The following is a 24466-nucleotide window of genomic DNA, read 5'->3' on the forward strand; positions in this document are numbered from 1 at the left end:
ATATTCAGTAAAACTTTGTCTGGGAAAATCAAAAAGCACTAGGACCGAATCGTTTCCCAAATACCTTCAACATTAGCCGAGGCGGGCCGAAGCCATTTCCCAAATGCACGTGCTAATGTTAAAGGGATATCTCGGCATGTGGTAATACATGTACATACGTCGTTTGATTACGTGTATTCTTTTTCTGAACGCAATTTCAGGTGTTTTACTGGTATCGTATCATATCGTATATCGTAACTAAATATGGATGCGTGGGTGATCACTCGATTGCAACATTGAGTAAAAGCGTTTACTTAACGTAACTAGACGCTAGGTCAGTTGAATATTAGAGAAAACAACAATCCCGGGATCCCGGGAAATCCCGGGATTTTCCCCCGAAAATCCCGAAATCCCGGGATCGGAAAAAAGGTCCGGGATCGACATCCCTAATTTGGAAGCATTGACCCTCGCTGTGTAGGGGGTCGTTTTTTGTAGGGGGTGTAGTTTTACACCTACTCTGAAAATTTCATGACCCTGACCCAAAAGACCTTTGACCTGTGACCTGATTCTCGTGACCATGTTCGGCCGGATTCGCGATTTGGCGTATGTCAGCTCACATTATCCGCGCGTTTCCAGTCCAAATACCTATATACCTAGTCGACCAAATACCTATATTTGCTGCAAAATTTCCCCCACATTGACATGAAGTAAATCCTACATTACGTCACAGATCCTATCTACATGACGTCACGATGAAATACAAAAGTCGCAATATCTCAAAAAGTATACAATGAAAACGCGTTAAAAATTGCAGAATTCGTCACAATATCATGAGTAACATTTCCGAATCCTAAATGGTACTTTTTAAAAGGTGGGATAGTCCCTTTAAAATCGGGTACCAATCTCTGCGTCTCGTAACGGCGCACACGCTCGTTTTTTTCCGCGACGCGCTAGCTCCACCAGGGGCGAAACAGCGAGGGGGGTCGTACCCGCCCCCCTCGGCCGGCGCGTATGTAGAAAATCAATCGGTCCGGCGAGGGTTAATTTCCAATCCGAAGCTGGAATGATGGAAATCAAATTTATACATGCGAAACAAGCTGACACAAGTCACAGCTAAAAATTTCCTCTCTCGCTCCCTCTCACTGATTTACCCATTACCCTCTTTCTCATTTTACCCTCTCTGGTTTTCCTTTTCTGTCTCTCTTTTCTCTCCTCCCGTCCTTACCCCTTCCCTCCATCCCTTGGGGCGGTTCCCCTGCGTGCAAGTAACCGCCCCAGTGATGCCAGTACCAACTTTTGTTATGGGTGCCCAGAACACCTTATGCTGAGTTGGGGTGCCCAACTCAGCATTGTGGGTGCCCAGGCACCCACAAAAGCATACAAATCGACACCTATGACAGGGTCATTTTCAACGGCACGTGGCACGTGGTCCTGGACTTTTCCGGCCACTTTGCGACATGCCCATGAGTAGTGCACCGAATGGTGGTTGATCCGCATGGAAGAAACTGGGGGAGGGGGTCGTTTGGATCGTTTTCGAGCAATCTGCCGCTCAGCGCATTTTTCATTTTTCCCATTTGCTTAACATGGAAATTTTCAAAGTCACGTGGCACGTTCACCAGATCGTTCCCGGAGTAAGGACCCATACCAGAATCTAGATCACCTGACCCACTAGAAATCCTGAGAAAATCAGAATTTTTGGAACAGCCGTTTTCTCGGGCATCAACATGTACTGATCTCAGGCAGCTTTTGCCAAACTGTCAGGGAACTCGGATTTGTTTTTCAATAGAAAAAAAAACAATTCTAACGAATAGTGTTTTAACTATTGACAACAACCCTCGGTTAACCCTCGCCGGCACAGGGGGGGGATGATGCACCCCCTAAGGTTTTTTTTTTTTCGCAAATAGCTCGCGTAAAAAGCGGCCGATCGCGACGAAACTTTCAGTACCCTCGCATTGATTAATTTTACACCTACCCTGAAAATTTCATGACCCTGACTTAAATGGCCCTTGACCTGTGACCTCTTTTCCGAGACCATGTTTGGCCGGAATCGCGATTCAGCGTATGTCGGCTCGCATTAGCCGCGCGTTTGCAAGCTTTTCGTGGTTTCAAACGTTCAAACATGTGGATTTGATGTTGCTCCCATACATTGGGGTGGATGTCAAGGTCACCTGAAGGTCAGGTTAGGTCATTGACCTTTGGTGACCTCGGGTGACCTCGGTTCACTTTTTCGAGTTTTACATGTTTTTTGGCTAGTTTTTGGAGCTGAATTCGAATCTAGCAACCATTTGAACATTTACCAGACCTCAACGGGGCGCGGGCTAAACATATTGCAAACAAACATTTTCAGAAGGCAGTGATATGCACAGACTCGGCTTCCGGTCTCCGACAGTCTCCGCCCATGTTGCGCTGTTGGACTTAGTGACAAGAGTCTCCGTTCGGCGTCCATGTTGCGCTGTTGGACTTAGTGACAGACTCTCCGTCCATGTTGCGCTGTTGGACTTAGTGACAGACTCTCCGTCCATGTTGCGCTGTTGGACTTAGTGACAGTCTCCGTCCATGTTGCGCTGTTGGACTTAGTGACAGAGTCTCCGTCCATGTTGCGCTGTTGGACTTAGTGACAGAGTCTCCGTCCATGTTGCGCTGTTGGACTTAGTGACAGAGTCTCCGTCCATGTTGCGCTGTTGGACTTAGTGACAGAGTCTCCGTCCATGTTGCGCTGTTGGACTTAGTGACGGAGTCTCCGTCCATGTCGTGCTGTTGGACTTAGTGACAGAGTCTCCGTCCATGTTGCGCCGTTGGACTTAGTGACAGAGTCTCCGTCCATGTTGCGCTGTTGGACTTAGTGACAGAGTCTCCGACTCTCCGTCCATGTTGCGCTGTTGGATTTAGTGACAGAGTCTCCGTCCATGTTGCGCTGTTGGACTTAGTGACAGAGTCTCCAACCATGTTGCGCTGTTAGACTTTTTCATGTCCACGCTAATTTATTTTCACGAAGACAAACAAAACTCAGTACAGTCGTACACTTCAAAACGCTTGAACGTACACATTACACAAGGTATAAAACACACGGGTGTCACCCGCGTTGCTCCTAGATTGTGCTATGTGAATGTTGCTGTGCACGCCACAAAGCATCCGACGCTCCTTAGTACAACTTATGTGCCCTACACAATAGAAAAATAAACAGACTATCTTGCTCAAAGTTTTCCATTTCTTTTGAAATACATCTTCTTTGTTTTTTTTTAGTCTGCATGAAAATCGCTCTTTCTGAGCTTCGTTTCTTACGTAGTTCCAGAAATGACTTATGCTAGGTCTTTCGCCATCATTTCTGGCTTTATATATAACTGCCTCGACTACTGTGATAATCAGTATTTGTATTTCGTCTAAATCTCTAGGGAAAAACCACGCATCAACGCGGTGTCTATAATGTATTTGAAATTTTTGGAAGAGTTTACAGTCGATCTTTTCTATGAATTGTTTAGTGACGACGCAGCGCCAGAAAAGATGTTCAATCGTCCCAGTTTCTTGTTTGCAGAAAGTGCATAAGTTATTAGGTGATACATGGATAATGTGTAACAATTTGTTCGTAGTTGTTATTCTCCTGATGATGCGGTAATGAAAGTAAAGTAGATGAAAGTAAAGTAAAGTAGAAAGTTGTGCTGTTGGACTTTGTGACAGAGTCTCCGTCCATGTTGCGCCGTTGGACTTTGTGACAGAGTCTCCGTCCATGTTGCGCCGTTGGACTTAGTGACAGTCACAGAGTCTCCGTCCATGTTGCGCCGTTGGACTTAGTGACAGACTTTCCGTCCATGTTGCGCCGTTGGACTTAGTGACAGAGTCTCCGTCCGTATCGCCTGCCGCAGGTTTCTGGGCCAAGGAGGTGGGCAAGATGGCAGGGGAAGACCTACCGCTGGTGCCCATCCACCACCAGTACGTGGTGACGTCGGCCATTCCCGAGGTACGGTCCACAGCCACTGCCACTGTAGTCCGTAGTTTTATTGTATTTTATTGTATTAACATTAACCGTCCGTCCGTGTTCCCACAGTTTTTCCAGGACATTTAAAATATGGTGGACTTTTACACGGCAGTAATGTAGGGGAGGTTGGGGTAATTTGGCCGCTTTTTTAGAAAACGATGTAACCTAAAATTGACGACACATTTCTGCATTTTCTCAACGCTGACAGGTGTCACATTCATTTTACTTTACTGGACAGTGAACTTGAAATGATAGAGTAGTTACTTATATTGTAATTGTGACGTATTACAAAGCTCTGCAAGGCGGCCAAATTGCCCCACTAGCAGGGTTATTTGGCCGGGGGTGTGGTGCAATTTGGCCGGTGTTAGTTTGAGGCCGGGATTTTTTGTTATAGGCGAGTCAGCTTCACATTCAGCAATGGCGTGTGTCCTACGACGCATTTGACGCATTTCGGAGGAAGACTCAGCGGTCACAGGGGTCGAAAATAGTCAAAATAGCGGCTCTAGATGCGATCACAGTTTTTTTTTACGAATACCTTTTGAAGTAATCAAGCTAGGTCAAAGCTAAAAGTAGCATCGTAATTCTCTCGTCGGTCCGCATCGAAACATATGTATGTGTGTTGACCTCGAGAGGTCAAGGTCAAAGGTTGACTTCAGGTCACGCTACCTCAAGTCGCTTGACCTCAAAGTCACGTGATTTCAAGGTCATCATGTATATCATTTGATGCGCCTTGATGAGCTGAACACAATGAGACCATTTGCGCGGCTGTATCTTTTTCCTGTTAGGATTTATTAGCAAAAAAAAAACCGTTTGGTTATCTTTAACCCTTGCCCGCACATGCCATTTTCCCATCCTAGAACGCACATGGGAGGGGGGGGGGTTTGCCAACCCCCGCGCCATTTCGTTCCTGTTGGAGATAGAGCTTCGCGGTAAAGACCAAAAAGATTTTTTGGGAAGAGACGAATCCAATGATACCCAGTTTTACCTTCTTAGGTCAGTCATTGACCTTCCAGGTCAGGTCAAACTAAAAAATGTTGCTGTTTTGGGTCACCGTTGGATATCAAGTGCGCTGCTTATCATATACCGATGACAATGGCGTTTTCTGGTGCCAAGCCAGCTAGAAGCTCTTGGTCACACTACCCGACCAGGTTTTTGCTGCTGAGGTCATTTCAGGTCAATTTAGGTCAAGGTCAATGATAGTGATGTCAATTACGGAAAATCGGAATACCGATACCAAACCAAATACCAACCAAAACCACGGGAAAATACCGAAACCAAACCCACTTGGGAAACTGAGGGAAATACCAACTTTTTACCGATTTTTTAGCCTCTTATACATTAGTGAGGGCTTATGATACCAACAAAATACCAAACGCATTACGATTGAAATACCAAATATCAAGTTGGTATCGGTTTGGTATCGGTATACCAAAAAGTTGGTATCCGATTGACATCTCTAGTCAATGATATGTGTTTGTATGTCTGTGTGTGTCTGTGTGCATACTGATTTGTGCACCGATTGTTTATGTGTCCATATTACATGAAATCATGATCTGAGCTTTTACCAAAAATGCAGTAAAAAAAAATCATGAAAAGTAAATGCAGCTTGCCTAAAACGCAATTATTTTAGATGACCTAGGTTGACCTTGACCTTGACCTTGACATCTTTACATCGTCGAACAACATGTTCCATGACAGGTGGGAGGTGAGACTGGCAAAAAAGGCCGAAATCAAGGTGTCAGAAGCTCACAAGGCCCATAGCCAACGCAAGATGTTGAGAATTGGTCATTTGGGTCATGACATGACCTGAATAACATGGTCATATCTCCGAAACCAATAATCACAGAAACTTGAAATTTTCAGTGGACATCGAGAAAGGGTAGAGGAGCAGCTATACGAAAAATCAGGCTTCTAGCTTTAAAAATGTGGAGTGCAGAGCAGAAAAACTACCTGGGGGGGGTGGCAACCACCCCCATGTGCGGGCGAGGGTTAATGACGTCACATGCCCTTACAGCTGTCCAATAGGAAATAAGGCATCAAGGTAGTCAAAGTTGGTCATGAACTTTATGTCATTTACGGTATAATTGACCATAACAACTCGGCCGTCCCAGCGGCCAGCAAAGCTGACTGAACTTTACACTTCGATCGGAGCTTAACTTCTCTCACCGGCCGCTCGACGGACACGTTGTGGGCCTTGGGTCGTCGCTGTGACGGTGTGGATTCCCAGGACAATTTGTTATTCGTCACCGCAAGCAGAATGCACGAGGATCTGCTGCGCTGTCTCACTGTGCTGGCGGTGGTTCGCCTGCTGGTCCTGGCTGCGGTCCCGGCCCCTGCCCCGGTGCGCTTGACGCCAGCTGAGAGCGTGGGTAGAGGGTGCAGAGCGGCGGAGTTGGACCGGCTGACCGAGCGAGTGGCCGCCGCACGACCGCCCCGGCCTCGCCCTGCGGCGGTGGAATTTCCCACTCCCACGCTGCCGGGGGTGCCGCCCGTGGCCGCCGCTGACCATGACAGGTCGCCGCCGGCCGGTGGGAGCGCGCACAGGGGCGCGCCCAGGCTCACCCGGCGAGGAGTGCGCAGTCGGCGGCGGGGCTCCAGGGGCGGACGAATCTGGAGGACCAGGGAACACGCCGGGCAGCTCTACATCGCCCAGCTTAATGTACAATCAATTAAGCCAAAACTTCTCGAACTACGACACGACATCGACCAACACGGCTACGACGTAGTGGCGATGTGCGAGACGTGGCTGAAGCCATCGACACCCAACAGACTGATTCCTGTGCCGGGCTACCAGCTTCTGCGGAGGGACAGAGCCGACGGCAGGGGCTACGGCGGCGTCGCCGTCCTGGTTAAGGAGGCGATTGCTGCGGTCGTGCTGGACGGACCTGATCAGGTCACGGCCGGCTCCAAACTGGAGTCGCTGTGGGTCCAGGTCGGCGCGGGCCTGCTGAAGGTGGTGATCTGCTCCCTGTATCGGCCGCCCGTTCAAACGCAGGCCCGTGTCACTGCAGACCTCGATGAGCTGGAGCGGCAGCTACAGCACAACGTCACCCGTCATAGCGGACCCATCATCATCGCCGGCGACATAAACATCAATACCAGAGACACCAGCAGCAGCACGGCTACAAGACTTCAGGAGCTGTTTGCCGCTTACACCATTCAGCAGCACATCAAAGACGCTACATTCAGGTCATCAGGCTCCACCATCGATGTGATTGCCACGAATCGGGGTGTAGAGCGAGCCGGCACGCTGCACTGCCACTTCAGTCCCCACAACTGGACTCGTGCTCTGGTACTGGTCCCCGGCCGCCGCCCGGCCCAGTGTGCGGTGACGGGGCGGTGCTGGCGCAGACTGGACACGGCGGAGGCGAACCGCCGCCTCAGTGACGTGGACTGGAGCCCTGTGTTCCACACTGCCGACCCCGGTGAGCAGTGGGACTATTTTACGACCGTGACGGTGCCCATTGTGAACAGCCTAGCCCCCATTCGGAGGGTCAAAGTGCGCAATCCGACGGCGCCCCCGGTGACAGAGAACACAAAAGGTCTGATGTCACAGCGGCGCGCGGCGCTCCGGGCCGGTGACCGGGATCGTTATAAGGACTTAAACCGACAGGTCAGGTCGGCTGTCCGCCGTGACACGCGCGAGGAGATCGGCCGGCGTATAAGTGAGGGCGGACCGAGCTCCATGTGGCGCAATGTGCGGCCGGTTATATCGGGAAAACGGCCGACCCGACCACTACCGCACGCGGACGTGGACGCGATAAACCAATACTTCGCCAGTGTCGGTACCTCCACCGCCCGACAGGTGGACTCTGGTGGCCCGCGGCTGGCAGCGCGCCTGCCCCGTGTCAGCACCGGCCGGTTCCAGGTAGCGCCTGTTACACCGGAGCAGCTGCGGCGCGTTATCGGCCGGATGGCGAGCAGCACGTCGTGCGGGGCGGACGGACTGTGTGTGCGGTTCATCAAGCAGTGTTTCGACTCCATCTGTCCTGTCATCACCCACATTGTCAACACCAGCATCAACTCCCACACCGTCCCAACATCATGGAAACTAGCCCTAGTCCATCCTATCCAGAAGTCGCCCAAATCCACTGACCTATCCAATTTCCGTCCCATATCAATCCTACCAACCATCGCCAAAATAACCGAACGTGTCGTTTATGAACAGCTTTTTACGTACTTTACAACCCATCACCTTTTCTCCTCTAGTCAACACGGTTTTAGATTGAACCACTCGACCGACACAGCGTTACTCACTGTAACTGACAGAGTGTTTGAGGCCATGGACCGGAAAGAGATCACCCTTCTGTGCCTTTTAGATCTATCAAAGTGCTTTGATGTTGTACAGTATATCTAAAAAGTATGTCCCCTGGTTTGGCTCTCCCACAGGAGGCGAATCGGTAACTTGGCTGAATCCCAATTGCGGCACCCGGCCGCCAGGGTCGCTGCCGCGCGAGCGGCCTTGACCGCTCGCATGTCATTGGCAGTTCGGTCCCTCCCCATCTATACCGAGGTGGGGAGGGGAGAAGAGGGGAAGAGAGGGAAGGGAGCGGCTTTCGCTCGGCACTTGGCGATACCTGGCTGACCCCGCGCTCCCTCCTGCCCTCAGGCGAAGACCGACTTCCTGGCCTGTAGCGGCCCAGCGGAAAACCGAGCTCGCGGGGCGCGACTCCATTGGCCCAATCTTATAAATGAACTGCTGTCGTATTCACGGCATTAGATAATATTAATAGTGATACCAGCAGTGGATGTGGTAAAATACAGTCCAAAATAAACGAAAGCACACGATTCGTGCATAATGCGCCCTCCCATTCAAATAAGCCCGCCCACTTCGATAGATGGTTTAGTTTCTTAGGGCGTAAAAGATGCAAAACACTACCGATTTTTTTTTAAGCTCGGCCACTGGGACCGACAATATACAATTGACTGAAATGCATGAAACCATTTTGCATTTAGGTAATAGCCGTTTTCTGCACCCAAACTTTAGCCAGTGACACCCTGTCCATTCTAAAGCGTTTATAAGATTGGTCCCAGCACCCGATTTTATATGAGTAAGTCGTGTAGCCAGGAGCCTGCCACTAATAGGGTTAAAAAGCATCTTATTTCTAACGAATTTATTATTATGGCCACTTTTACAGGACGTCTATAGAGCTTTGACTTTCACATTTCTTCCTCGTTCAGGAGAAACGTTTTAACTATTGGTGCCAATCGGAATTTCTTTTCTTGGAATTCCAATTTTTGTCCAATTCCAATTTGGAATTTGGACGGAATTCTTAACATTTTTTGGAAATTAATCGGAACACAAGGCCTTTAAAATTTAAAACTTTAAAACGGAGGCCTTTAAAACGCTTTTAAACACTTCTAAAATTTACGCAAAAAATGCAAAAATCGTTAAAAATTGGAATAGCCCCCGCTTTGGACAAACTTGGAAATTTACTTGGCAATTTCTTGGAATTGGATCGGAATTGGAATTGAAATTTCATGAAATTGGCACCACTAGTTTTAACCCTCACCGGACCTTCAGGTTTTCTGAATACCGAGGGGACGTTGGGGGTTGGAAGTGAGGAAACAACCCCCTTCGCCGATTCGCCCCTAATTGAGCTAGAGCCTCACGAAAGAAACGATCGTGTGCGTCGTTACGAAATGCAGCGATTGGTCTCCGATTTAAAGGGACCCTCCCACCTTAACATTAGATTTGAGTTGAGATAGCCAAAATGGGGTCCCTAGCTCACAATTACCGGTTTCGGCACTCACAACATCGAGAAATGCCTTAAATCGGAAATATTGAATTTCAAAATTGCAGCATTTTGATTCAGAGGGGCTAATGCTTCCCTCTGAATGTGTGACGTCAGCGCAAATATCTAACGATTTTTAAATGTTTGACTAAAACGTTTTGTAGCACGCGGTGGTATATGCTACTTGCGCGCAACATCTGCCGCAAACGCCGCACTTCTAAAATAAAGTCGCTAGAAACAGCGGAGATCCCAAAAAAGTAAACAAAAGTAAAAGTCTAATATCTTGAAAACCGGTGAATATTTTTCGGTGAAATTTGGTAGATGTTCGTTTTCGCTCTTTCTGAACCGAGCGACATCACTTTCATGCCAATTCATAAACTTTTTTGAAGGTGGGAGGGTCCCTTTAAGGACCAGGGTCAGCCGATGACTTACTTCGGAGGTCAGGTCAAGTGGCCCAAGGCACAGGTTCGGTTTTTGGTAAATAACTTCGCTAAAAATGATCGCAGATCCGCGATTTTAGCAGCATCGTGTTTGTCTAGCTCAGGCGTGTCGAATGGTATGCTTTTTCTTCGGGTGAGATCAACTTAACCCTCGCCCGTATAAAGGGAAGGGGGTCGAACGGACCCCCTCTCTTGGTTTTTCGCGAATAACTCGCGTAAAAAGCGGCCGATCGCGACGAAACTTTCAGTACCCTCGCGTTAATCAATTTTACACCCACCCTGAAATTTTCATGACCCTGACCTTAATGACCTTTGACCTGCGACCTACTTTTCGAGACCATGTTTGGCCGGAATCGCGATTCGGCGTATGTCGGCTCGCATTAGCGGCGCGTTTGCAGTCTTTTCGTGGTTTTAAGCGTTCAAACATGGGATATGATCTTGCTTCCATGCATTATGGTGGGTGTCAAGGTCACCGGAAAGTCAGGTCAGGTCATTGACATATGAACATTTACGAAGTAGTTTTGGTGCCTTCGTAACATGTTACGAAGCTGTCAGAGGTGGTTGCCACCTACTACGAATACCCTTACTGGTTGACCTGACCTGACCTGACTCGACCTGGTCTAAATGCTTAAAGACATCATCTCTGATCAAAACTAACACGATATTCGTGATCAGCACCCCGGAAAACCACATAGCAGCCACACTTTACGACTTTCTAAGAGGTCCCGATTTTCCCGGTTTTCGGGTCATTGACCTGACCTGGAAGGTCACCCGATGACCTAAGACCTTAAAATTGGGTATCATCGGCTTCCTCTTGTGACGGGCAACACGCTCGTTTTTTCCGCGAAGCTCTAGCTCGATCAGGGGCGAAACGGCAAGGGGGGGTCCAACGGACCCTTATACGTTTGAGGCTGGAAAAAACACCAATACGGGCGAGAGTTAGGTGTTAACCTCGGGTCAAGGTCAGGTCACAGCCCGTCAGGTCACGAAGCTGGTCAAAGGAGGTCATATTGCATATCAATCGATTCGGCAGGTCTTTTCATGTCCATTAGTGGCTTTATCGACTCGGTAGCTTTATTTGATCGGGAGTTATTGACGAAAAACTGATAGCCTTAGTTACGTGATAAATGACGTCACGCAAGATCAACAAAGCAAAATTGAAGCATCAGACCTTGCAAGGAGCGCATGAAATCACGATTCCGTGTGCTTGAGAATTTGAGATAGTTGTATATCATTTCCGGACCAAACTAGCAATTTCCATATTCCCCTGACTTTTAATGGTGAGAGACTGACCTGATCTCAGGCGACCCTTCAGAAAATCCTAGATATACATTTATACAAGTTGTGAGACCTCTCGATCATACTATAAGATCCTGTAAGTTTCATCTCCCTATGAAAGCTCTGCACTGAGGGTGTTGCGAAGTTGGAACATTTTAGCATAGTCCTAAAATGTTCATTTTAGGACAGTTTAGGACAGTTTCACACAGTTCATTTTAGGACTGCTCATTTATGACGTCATAGATCAGTGACCTGACTTGACTTAAAAATGCGGTTGGCGTAAAAAAATTCGACTTATCAAATCCCGACTAAAAAAAATCGACTTATAATCCGGTTAATCAAATCCCGACCATGTTTTTACCTGGCCATTAATGTTCTAGCCTTACAGGTGATTGTTTGAACGCGGAAGATGCTGAATCTTGGTTAACCCCATACTTATCGTATGATAAAGAACGTCAGTGTTAGAAAGTTAATTAACAATTTTATTTAGGATAGTTTAATTCAAGTGGGTATAATCCGACTTGACAATTTACTAGGAGGGTTTTGCAGCGCTATTAGTTCGGCATTTAATTATAAATCATTGCTAATTTCGATCCGGATATAGTTATTCAATGCTGGCCTTTGCGTCCTCAGAAAACTTGTTTATACCTAGTCATGAAGGCTTGCATTGCCATTGACCCATACTTTCCATTTTTCAGCACCATTATTCGCCGTAGTTGACCAGGTGTTTTTCTTCAGCTCTCCCCTGAATCCTTTGGCTTAGACCTGGCGTATCACCCGTGCATCGCAAGACGCATCTACCACACACAAGTTCATGATCCCCACGAACCCACATCAGCGTCCGTTCGCTTGGTGTGTGACCCCTTGACCTTTGGCCGCGACAACTGCCAGCTTGCCGGAGCACCCCTCCCTACACGCGCTGCCCCGCACGCTCCCCTCCCTCTCCCCCCCCCCTCGGGTCGTGTCACGAAGGTTCGGGCTTACGCTACTACCGGCCGCTGCGCAGCTGTCACCTAGCGCTTGGGAATGTGTGGTCTGGTGCGGATTCAGCCAACTACCGGCTCGCGACACCAGCGCCACGTAGTGGCGACGGTACTAAAGAATCGATAACTTTATGGCGATGTATCGAAAGGCCGTCTATGGATTCATGACTCGCCTGAGCCAGACGGACAACCGAATCGTATCCTCCCTATATGAAAGTGATCTGGCATGTTATTCATCGATTCGGAGAGCGTGGTGCTCTGCCCTGTACAGTGGTACAATTTTGATGTGATGTGACTGGTACTGGACCTCGAGTCTGTCAAATATAGTTATCTCTCTCTCTCTCTCTCTCGGTACATTCTTTTTAGACACACTGTACCTCATGATGGACTTCTGAGAAAATTGGAGCTGTACAATGTAGACACTCGCTGGTTTAAGAGCTACCTGGCGGACCACTACCAGCAAGTAGTAGCTAGGAGCCAGCGAGGCTCATGTGATCTGTCGTCGCCTCTGCCGAACCCGATCGGAACTTACCAGGGGTCAGCGCTCGGTCCGCTGTTGTACAGCATCTACGCCAACGACTTGCCGCTGTATGCTGATGACGCGTGCATAGTGCAGTACGCGGACGACACTCAGGTTCTCGTGAGTGGCAGGCCCGGAGACATTGGTGCCCTTGTTAGCTCCATGGAACGTAATCTTTCGCAACTTGCTCACTGGTTTGGCAAAAATGGCATGAAAATCAACGCTAAAAAAAACACAGCTCATAGCTCTCGGCACTCGACAAAATCTTCGACAGGTACGGGGACCCGCAGTTGCTACTGTACACGAACCCCAAGTCTAACCGTCTGTCCTGTCCAGTAACAACCGATAACATTGATATCGACTGCTGGTCCCTGTACAAGAGCAGCTGAGGTTTCCTGTGAGTACCCTCTGACAGCTTATCGTTGTTCCCTGTGAGGGTGCTGGGACAATTTACTCAGGGTCGCTATACAGTAGCAACTGCGGGTCCCTGTACCAACCATTTCTATCAAGTTCATGGGCACGACTGTCTCCGGTTCTCTCATGGTGCGGAACCTGGGTGTCGTATTCGACCAATTTATGACTTTTACCGCGCACATTGACGATGTGGTTCGGCGCTGCACAGGCATTTTAATCGGTTTGAGTCACTGCCGTCATAGTTTACCTTCTGCAACGCTCACAACTCTAGTCCAATCTCTAGTCGTATCACTTATTCGCTACTGTCTTAGTGTCTACGGAACCTGTAACACCACACAAACTGGTCGGCTACAGAAAGTGTTGAATTTCGCAGCACGCGTCATCTCCGGGCGTCGAAAATTTGATCATGTGAGTGACGTCCTTCATGAACTGCAGTGGCTTTCGGCGCGCAATTTACATGTTTTTCACACGCTGACATTGTTAAAGCGCATTCTGTCTACCTCTCAGCCCGAGACGTTATCCGCCAGCCTCACGCTTCGACGACTTGTTCATCAGCGCGACACGCGACAGAACGAGCTGCTGAATGTGCCTACCATTAGATCAGAATCCGGTAGGAGACGCTTTTTATACTCAGCCGTGACCGCTTTTAATGACTTACCACAAACGATTCGCGACCTAGGCCTGAGCCCATTTAAAAGAGAGCTGCGGAGGTATTTGCTCCAGCAACAGACCGATGCCGGCTAGTGACGACCCACTCGCGGGAAGTGTGATTGGGTGTGCGTTTGTGAGAATGAATTCGTGTACGATGTGTGTGACCAACTATCCTTATTTTTTAATTGAGACCCTGATCCTAGAATAGCCACGCTTGTGTGGAATGGGTCTATGATGTGAAATAAATAAATAATAAATAAATAAATAAAGCGACCCTGAGCGCACCGGCCAAGTTGCCCCACTAGTCCCGGCCAAATAACCCCACATTGCTATTCTGAAATTTTTGTCTATAAAGTCGTCATGGCTGTACGGAACTAAATGAAGTTGCTCTTGGAACCGCTTAACACCCCCAGAATGGCGCTATAAGGTCGGAATTCGTTCACAGCCCAAATACTACATTTTATACAACTTTTTAAGCGGAAGTAAAAGTTGCCATTTTCAAATGAACTTCACGTTTTATTTATTTTGAAGAAAACTATGAGGGGGGAGCTTTTGACATTTGTTCTCGAATTATTACGGAGCGAGCGAAGCGAGCGGAGTCTTACGTAGAATAACGGAAATTTCTGAGTATGAGCGGCCGGCCGGCCGGCCGGCCGTGGTCACGATTCTGCGACGCTTATATCTCAGGAACCACTTGACCGATTTACACGCGGTAATTTTTGCAGGGTAGCTTCATTCCTTCTATTAAGTATTGGACTACTCCCGATGCACGTGGGTGACCCCTTATGCACGTGTCACGTGCAAAACGAAGAGGTGTCACTTTTGTAATTGTTGCAATATCTCGGTAACTACTTGGCCGATTGCGCTGAAAGTTGGCATGTAGGTAGGCACCCACTAGGCAATGCACATCCATGTGCCAGAGTTGGGGTGCTGCTGCACGTGCGCACGTGCAGGGGTCGATTCTAGATCTCAAGAACGGCTGGACCGATGGCGCTCAAATTTGGTACATGGTTAGGGACCGGTTAGTAGGGTGCCGTGCAAAAGTCAGTTGGGACCCATTTTGCACGTGCACACGTGCAGGGTACCGCTTCCAGATCTCGAGAACGGCTGGGCCGATTGTGCTCAAATTTGGCACATCGCTAGAGACCGGTTAGTAGGGTGCCGTGCACAAGTCAGCTGGAGGTACCCCCTCGAAATTTCGCACGTGCAAGGGTCACCCTCTCGCTCGCTCCGTTAGTCGCCCCAAAAGGCGTTATACTGGTTTATTACGGAGCGAGCGAAGCGAGCGGAGTCTTACGTAGAATAACGGAAATTTCTGAGTATGAGCGGCCGGCCGGCCGGCCGGCCGTGGTCACGATTCTGCGACGCTTATATCTCAGCAACCACTTGACCGATTTACACGCGGTAATTTTTGTAGGGTAGCTTCATTCCTTCTACCAAGTATTGGACTATTCCCGATGCATGTGGGTGACCCCTTATGCACGTGCCACGTGCAAAACGAAGGGGTGTCAGTTTTGTAATTGTTGCAATATCTCGGTAACTACTTGGCCGATTGCGCTGAAAGTTGGCATGTAGGTAGGCACCCACTAGGCACTGCATATCCATGTGCCAGAGTTGGGGTGCTGCTGCACGTGCGCACGTGCAGGGGTCGTTTCCAGATCTCGAGAACGGCTTGACCGATGGCGCTCAAATTTGGTACATGGTTAGGGACCGGTTAGTAGGGTGCCGTGCAAAAGTCAGTTGGGACCCATTTTGCACGTGCGCACGTGCAGGGTGCCGCTTCCAGATCTCGAGAACGGCTGGGCCGATTGTGCTCAAATTTGGCACATCGCTAGAGACCGGTTAGTAGGGTGCCGTGCACAAGTCAGCTGGAGGTACCCCCTCGAAATTTCGCACGTGCAAGGCTCACCCTCTCGCTCGCTCCGTTAGTCGCCCCAAAAGGCGTTATACTGGTTATTATTTATTATATTAGTTATTTATTACATTATATTAGTTATTTATTACATTACATTATATGTATTAGTTATTTATTACACTATGGTACACACTTCACAGTATACACCAGGGGCGCGGGAACTATTTTCAAACTGGGGGGGGGGCACACCATTATAGCCGTTTTCACGACAGGCTGTCTGGCGAATGCACCTAATTTGACCAAATCTGCACGTAATCTCTTACAGCAAATATCTTCATTTTATGAATTTATTTCAGTGTTTTAATCAATGATGCTCTCTGATAATATGACAAAGTAGGCATATAAGCAATAAGTGCAACCCTAGCTGATAGGTACTAAGAGAAACACTGAACCTAATTTGACCAAATCTGCACCTAATCTGCACCAGATGTGCACCAAATGTGTACCAGATGGCCGTCGTGAAAACGGCTTATATAGATCAACCTAGGGTACCCCCAAATCTAGTTTTCTCACCGGTTTTAGGCCACTTATTTTTCATCCCTTAGCTCGTTCAACAAAAAAGAAAACATTTGCAAAAAGGCGGTATTCCGTCTAAAAGTTGTGGGGCACCGCCTCCACGGCCCCAGAGTTTGGGGGGAGGGGCAAGCTGCCCCCACTGCCCCCCCCCCCCGGTTCCCGCGCCTATGGTATACACCATTTGGTGATCCATGATGCGATCCCTAAGCCGGTGAGTTGCTATGGTTCACGTGTTTTTGCACCTGGGGCATTCCAGGACGATTCAACAAGTGCTTAACACCCGCCCCTCTCGGATTTTCTTGAAAATTGGTATAGAGTGCGCAGAAGCCTGTGCGCAGAAGCCGATTCTGAAGATTTCAGGTCCGTCAGAGTAACGGTGATCGAGTTATAGCCTCGGGCAATTTTGCAAATTAGTTAAAAAATGTTTTTTATAGTCTATGATGCTCCTTATGAAATTGTTGACCAGTGTGCAAAAATTTCAGATGGGTATTTTGACAAATATTTTTTTTTTTGCCCCATGCAGCGGAAAGATACCACTTTTGAGGCGCCGCCGGCGCGTGTTTTCTAGATAGCGTGTTTATGATGATGTAAATAATAAACGAATTATTACAAATGCATTCAAAAAGTGTTGTCAGGTCTTCAGTGGCGTAGCCAGAAATCAGCGAAAGGGGTGGTGCTCGAGGGGGCGACTTTTTCCCTTGAGAGGGGCGCCATAGTGAGCTAGTGACAGGGGGTCAGTCTAAAATGTAGCGTCATATATTCATGCATGATTTACTAGGTGTTCCTACGGAACCGGCACGAGTATCAGAACCAGGTTTCGCTGATTTTTCATGAAATCCAATTAATGCAATTTGCAGCTCAGTGTTTTTTATCAAAAGCGATAAAAAATCTTTATGCATATTTAGCACGACATAGGAAACGAGCTCAGGCTACGGACATGTTATTCTCATAATACACACCCATTCGAATTCGAAACGGTAAAATATGCGTTGATCGATTGGCACAATCTTTATTCTTTGCAAAAAAAAAAAAAAACATACAGGTTCACTCACTGAACCAAAATGACCTGTGGACTGCAGCCTCTCAAATATCTTCATTGAGGGCCAGTTCAATTTTGCTACCTCTCTATAAGTACCTATAAGTTACCGATTACCTATAAGTTAACCCGCGCCGTGCTGGTGGCCTGTGCTTTCCGTGTCGTGCTGGGGGGGGGGGGTTTCACGTCCCCCCTCTAACTCGGCTCTTGGGCCACGTAGCGACACGCGGTAAGGGGAAATCGAAAGAGCGTCAAAAATAATGACGGAAAGAATTCGTTTCAATTTTTAGGTCAGGTCAAAGGTCAGGTCACCAGAGGTCATCAAAGGTAAAATTGAGTCCATTTCAACAATTTTGGAAACTGCCAACGGCTAACTCGGGAACCAATAGAGCTACAGCGCCGCGGAAAAGCGCATTCGATAGCCCTTTTACAGGCTTTTCTGAATATTGCTCTCGGATTTGATCTCAGGTCAATGGTTAAGCCTCCAGCCAGAGGGCAAAAATTCCAAAAATAACAGTTTTTATGAAAAGCGTTTTTCTGCAATAACATTTGGTTCAAGACAGTGACGATATTTCTTTTGCCTGCCTCGTGTTCCTCTCGTCGAGACGCGTCGAATGAACTATACGTTGACCTTGAAAGGTTATTTTAAAAATTTGACCGCAGGTCAAGGTCATGACCTGACCGTAAAGGGCCATTCTGCAGATCAGTCGATCCGTATCGTCGAGCTGACCACATCTGACGTGTTTTCACCGCTCTAGCACGTCTCCATTAAAAGATGAAGCCAAAAAACCGTTTATGGTGATAAAATAGGTGACCGCTTATGACCTGAGATGACCTCAAGGGCACATAAAAGGACACATGTGCATTTTTACGATTCAGTGTGCTATGTTTACCTATGAACCGATGTTTAAGGGGTTTTAAACGACATTCGTCCAAAAGAGGCGCATTTCACTTTTCTCCCACTGACTTGAGGTCCCAAAATTGACCTGACCTTAGGTCACAGACATAAAAAGTCCGAGATGAACATTTTATGCATATTGTTAGTCTTATCAATCTCTAAAAGTTTCAAAAGTGATCGTTCTGTCGGTGTAGCTATAGCGGGTCTTTTAACTTTTTTTAGGTAAGGTCACTTGACGTGCCCTAGTGACCTGACCTTGAACGACCCTCATCTGAAATTTAACAAGCTGTGTAGAAAAGATGTATGAACAGGTGTACCAAAGACAGCGGAGGCGCTGCGCGACGCCGTTTTTGAGATGTTCGCGAGGAAAAAACCTAAGGGGGCGTACCCCCCCTCCCCCTCCAGCACGGCGCGGATCAATGGGAGACAGTTGAAATGCTCTTCTTCTGAACGAAAACAACCTCAACCATCGGGATGCAGGTAAATATGACACATTTAATCGGTAAATGTCACTCGTGATGTGACCACTTTTATGTTACTGAGGTCATCTCAGGTCATGAAAGGTCTCCAGTAGATTTTGGACAATAACTTTTGATAGAGATATGGTAGAGCAATGAAACACCCTATATAATTATTTTCCTTCTCGAAAGTATGGATCGACTAATATGCAATATGACCTTTACCGGTTAGGTTATGACCTTTACCTTAGGTCAAATTCTCAAATGCCCTTTTAATGTCAAATTCTAGTTCATTTGACTTGTCTGTCTCGAAAAATGGAACACGATGCTGGTTGAACTAATCTCATGCAGGTCTGAGCAAAATGTAAACGTCCTCCGCGAAAACGTATATTTTGAGGCTAAAACGCTTACCTTAGGTCAAATCTGAGATAATCGATAAGAGAGAGCATAAAAAAGAGCTATCGAATATGCGCTTTGCTGCGGCGCTGTAGTTCAATCTCTTTCTGAATCCTGACTTATGCGCCGCTTTGTCAAAAAATGTCAACATCGGCGAAATTTGATTTTCGGTTGTCGCTGGTGACCTGACCTTCGACCAGTTCGACCTAGCCTTAAAATGATCTAAGTAGTTTTGTAATAGTTTTTGACGCTCTTTCGAACGCCGCCTACTGCGTGTCTCGACGTGGCCCACAAGCTGAGTTAGAAGTGGGTGTTCGAACACCCCCAGCAGGTTCAATAAAAAAACGCTTACGCTGGGGGCGGCACCCCACTGCTAGGCGCTGTCGGCATCGCAATAATGGGCGGCACAGCGCTGAGGGGCGCAACTTGCATTGAGGGGTGGCATTGTACGGTGAAGGGGCAGCGTCGCGTTGAGGGGCGGTATCGCAACGAGGGTGGCACTTACAAGGCTGCCTAATAAGGAACGCTTCGCTTGGCACATCCAAGCCCAGCTCGGCGCCGCCTAGCTGCTGCATCTTGAAAAGGGCCCTTGGTGTCGATGAGAAAGCCCCATTGTCAAAAAATTGCCTAGCGTCAGTGGTTTCGGGGGGGGGGGGGGCGACCGAAGTATCCAATTCAGTTTCGCGTCAGTGACTACTGGAGGGCGTCAACGACCTCGGATAGGGCGAATGTGATCTTCAGAAGGGCACCGGGTGCTCTAGAGGGGTGCAATGCTTGGATGGGGTCACTGCTGCCTTCAGTAGGGCATCGGACGCTCTGTAGGGGCGCCATTGATCTCGGATGGTCCGACTGGGATTTTCAGAGGAGCATCAGTGGTTTCAGAGGGGCGCCATTGATCAAGGATGGGCCGACTGAAGCCCCGGTTCAGGTGAGCGCCAGTGGCTCTTGAGGGGCGCCAGCGACCTCGGATTGATGGGGCGACTGTGATCTTTAGAACGGCGTTGAGGGGCGCCATTGGGCATGGATGGGGCCACTGTTGCCTTCAGCAGGGCGCCGCAGGGAGGCTCTGGAGGGGCTTGAGCTTGGGTGGGCCGACTGTAGTCTCCAGGGGCGTTGTCTCGGATGGGGCGAATGTGATTTTCAGAGGGGTGCCGGGTAGTCTAGAAGGGCGCCATTGGTTTCAGAGGGCTGCCATCGATCTTAAGATGGGGCAGCTGTAACCTTCGTTTAGATGGGCGTGATCTTCAGAAGCGCGCCGGACGCTCTGGAGGGGCGTCATTGGGCTTGAATGGGGCGACTTTAGTCTCAAGCGGGACGACTTCAGTCTCAAGGGGTGGGGCGCTAGTGGCTCTTGAGGGCGCTATTGATCTCGGATAGGGCGACTGTGATCTTGAGAAGAATGCGGGTGCTTTAGAGGGGCGCCAGTGGTTTCAGGGATCGATCTTGGATGGGTCGATTGGGGCAGCTGTGAACTTCAGAGGGGCGCCGGGTGCTCTAGAGGGGCGCCATCAAGCTTTAATGGGGCGACTGTTCCGTTTAGGTGGGTGCCAGCGGCTCTTCAGGGGCGCCATCGACCCTGGAGGTTCGGAATATTCTGGTTTCCGGAGGGGCGCCCTTGAACATTTGGGGGCTCAGGTCGTATTTGGGGGTGCCCTGGAGATTATTTAGGTGTCCAGGCACCCCCAAAGAGATATTGAGTTCGATCCCTGCCTGCACATCACTTTTTAATTCATGTTCTCTCTGTAAAACGGCATCAGCCTAGTCGGCGCTAATTGGGGCGCCATTTGGGCGGCTGGGCGGAAAGGGGGGGCCATGGCCCCCATGGCCCCCCCCTGTCTACGCCACTGCAGGTCTTGTCTTCACCCAAGAAGGTCTTATTGCATACTTTACCTCTCGATCGACTGTGAAGCTATCCGGTGTAAGGTATCATGAAGCCGGTCGTGACAAAACTTTAATACCCTCATGTTAATCAAGGTTATTAAAAGTCTGAAATTTCATGAACCTTACCCAGTGACCTTTGACCTGTGACCTACTTGTCGAGACCATGTTTGGCCATGTTTGAGACCCTGTTTGACCGGAATCGCGATTCGGCGTATGTCGGCTCACATTATCCGCGCTTTTACAGTCTTTTCGTGGTTTCAAACTCAGACTCAGACTCAGACGTGTATTAACCCGCGCACCGACGGGGGTCTGCGCCAACTTAGTACCGACGGGGGGGGGGGGCGGATGACCGCCCCCCCCCCTGAGATCTCGAGAACGAAGCAAGATAGCGACAAGCGGTAAACGGCATCGGATACGCACGGTCAAGATCTACAATTTTTACTAAGGTCATTTTCAGGTCAGGTCAAAGATGACGTCACAGGGGTCGAAAAAGTCAAAATGGCGGCGCTAAATATGGAGAGAGTTTTTCTCGAATAACTTTCGAACTAGTCAAGATAGGAACAAACTAAGGGCATCATCGTGCTCCTCTCGTCAATCCGCATCGAATGATATATATGTTGACCTCGAAAGGTCAAGGTCAAAGGTTGACCTCAGGTCACGTGACCTCGAGGTCATCATGTATATCATTCGATGCGTCTTGACGAGCTGAACACAATGAGACCATCCACGCGTCTGTATCTTGTTCCTGTACGGAGTTATTGGCCAAAAACCTTTGGTGACCTTTGATGACGTCACATGACCTCACAGCTGCCCAACAGCAAAACAGACCTCAAGGTAGTGAAGGTTGATCGTATATGAAGTCATGTATGGTATATGGGGCCATTCCGACCCGTTTTAGTGGTAAAAACAGGGAGTTGATTTTTCCCCCATTGACTTATAATGGGGAGGTCGCGAAATTGACCTGACCTTAGGTCACCGATATCAAAATTCCGAGATATACAAATTGTAGCTACTAATGACCTAATAACATCCTGCGACTTTCAAAGGCCTCCGACATCTACTGTAGCTCTGGCACGGTGACAAAGTTGCAAAAAAAGTGACTTGAGGTTGGGTCATTCAAAGTGACCTGGTGACCTGACCTTGAAAGGTAGGAGGTTCAAACTTGCACACCATGTGTAAAATTGATAAGGGAATAGTCATACCAAATTTCGCGGCGCTACGCGCCGCGGTTTTCCCGCTATTCGCGAAAAACCTCAGGGGGGGGCGGATATCCGCCCCCCCCCGTCGGTGCGCGGGTTAAGGAAATCCACTAAAAGCGGCTATTACATCCTCTCGTCAAAAATTAAAACGGTGGTTTCAAAGTCAAGATAAAGAGAGACAAGCATCACAATCACACTCGCATACATCATAGTCAAGATAATACAAGAAACATAGATACAGACAATACCAGCACACATACACACCAGATGGTTAGCTCAACTCAGTCAGGTTGGATCCGTCAGCAGCCGCCTGAGGCGGTGCTTAAAAACAGGCACCGGGAGCCCGAGCAAATCGGGTGACAGGCGGTTGTAAAGAACCGGACCACGGCTGATGAAGCGCCTCTTGCCTGCTTCGGTTCTAGATCGGAGCACATATAGTGAGTGGTCCTGTCGGGTCACCCTAGCTTGCTCAAACGCTCAAGTGTGAAATGATGTTGGTCCCACCCATTGTTGTAGGTGTCAATGTCTCCTTATAGTCAAGTCAGTTCATTGACCTTGATCACCTCGGTGCACTTTTTCGAGTTTAACATGTTTCTAGGATAGTTTCGTTTAGTTTATTTTGAATTTAGCAACCATTGGAACAGTTACGAAGTAGTTTTAATGCCTTCGTATCATGTCACATAGCTGCCAGTGGTAGTGGACACCCATAAGTACCCTACTAGTTGACCTGACTTGACCTGCCCCGACCTGGCCTAAATGCATGACGAGTAAAGACGTCATCTATGATCCAAACTAATATGAAATTCGTGATCAGCACCCCGAAAAACCCTATTACAGCCTTATTTTAGGAGGTTCCTACAGGTCCTGATTTTCCCGTCTTTTGGGTCTGTTACCTGACCTGGAAGGTCAACCAATGACCAAGGACCTTAAAATTGGGTATCATCCGCTTCCTCTCGTCACTCACGGGCAACACGCTCGCTTTTTCCGCGAAGCTCTAGCTTGATCAGGGGCCGAACGACAGGGGGTCCAACCGACGCCCCCCGGCCCGCGAAGGCTGCGCCAAGAACCGACCCGGAGCGGGCTAACGGGTCGATAAAAGCAATATGAAGTGTTGGTATATTTTTTATTTATTTTTAGTTTAAAAAAATAACTACCAGGTATCGGAGCAGGCGGTGGCCGCGCGGAGTACGGCGCTGCGGCTGCGGACTGCTGATCGGTGTGAGGGCGCTGACCGCTGGCCCATCTTTGTCTCCCGGCCGACAGGTGAGGGCGCTGAAACGCGAGCTGCCCGTCCTGCGCGACCTGGAGGGCTCCTACTATTGCCGTCAAGAGCGGGACGGCCTCCTGATCGGACCCTACGAACACCAGGACAGCATGAACCTCTCTGAGGACTGGGTTTTGCAAGGCGTACGAAAAGGTAAGCGATTCCATGTTATACAAACATTAAATGCAGCAGCTGCTTATTGATGCCCGTTAGGCACCATGCGCTAAAATCTAAAAAAAAAAAATCACAAGGCACCATCTTAAAAATGATTAGTGGTGATTAAGACCCCTAACGCATGGTTTTATGCGAACTTCTCGAAGGTGGCAGTCTTCCTTTTAAACCGGCACCGCCTGGGCTATTTCCGTACCCACGACAGCCTGGGGGGGGGTCGGATCCGACCCCCCCCTGTTATCTCGAGAACCAATGGTCGTATCGAGCCCCGCGAGGCGGCGTTCGAAAGGTCTCTACGAGACCTTCCTAAAGCACTCTTAAGATTTTAACCCGCGCACCGACGGGGGGGGGCGGATATCCGCCCGAAATTTAGTATGACTATAACCTCATCAATTTTACACATGGTGTGCAAGTTTGAACCTCCTACCTTTTAAGGTCAGGTCACCAGGTCACTTTGAATGACCCAACCTCAAGTCACTTTTTTGCAACTTTGTCACCGTGCCAGAGCTACAGTAGATGTCGGGGGCCTTTGAAAGTCGCAGGATAATATTAGGTCATTAGTAGCTACAATTTGTATATCTCGGCATTTTGATATCGGTGACCTAAGGTCAGGTCAATTTCGCGACCTCCCCATTATAAGTCAATGGGGGAAAATCAACTTCCTGTTTTTACCACTAAAACGGGTCGGAATGGCCCCATATACCATACATGACTTCATATACGGTCAACCTTCACTACCTTGAGGTCTGTTTTGCTGTT

General features: G+C 48.6%; 1 protein-coding gene across 1 annotated transcript in view; it reads left to right on the forward strand.

Moving 5' to 3' along the window:
- Positions 1 to 24466, forward strand: part of LOC122393880 (dimethylglycine dehydrogenase, mitochondrial-like) — a gene marked incomplete at its 3' end in the record, with an annotated part of 355513 nt that overhangs the window by 218902 nt on the left and 112145 nt on the right. The window contains exons 7-8 of the mRNA XM_043390320.1: positions 3840 to 3934; positions 23536 to 23689. Of these exons, the coding sequence (XP_043246255.1) occupies positions 3840 to 3934; positions 23536 to 23689 (249 nt within the window). The remainder of the gene's footprint in view (positions 1 to 3839; positions 3935 to 23535; positions 23690 to 24466) is intronic.

This window comes from Amphibalanus amphitrite, unplaced genomic scaffold (assembly GCF_019059575.1).
Source record: "Amphibalanus amphitrite isolate SeventyFive unplaced genomic scaffold, NRLGWU_Aamphi_draft 000560F_arrow, whole genome shotgun sequence".
NCBI classification, from domain to species: Eukaryota; Metazoa; Arthropoda; class Thecostraca; order Balanomorpha; family Balanidae; genus Amphibalanus; species Amphibalanus amphitrite.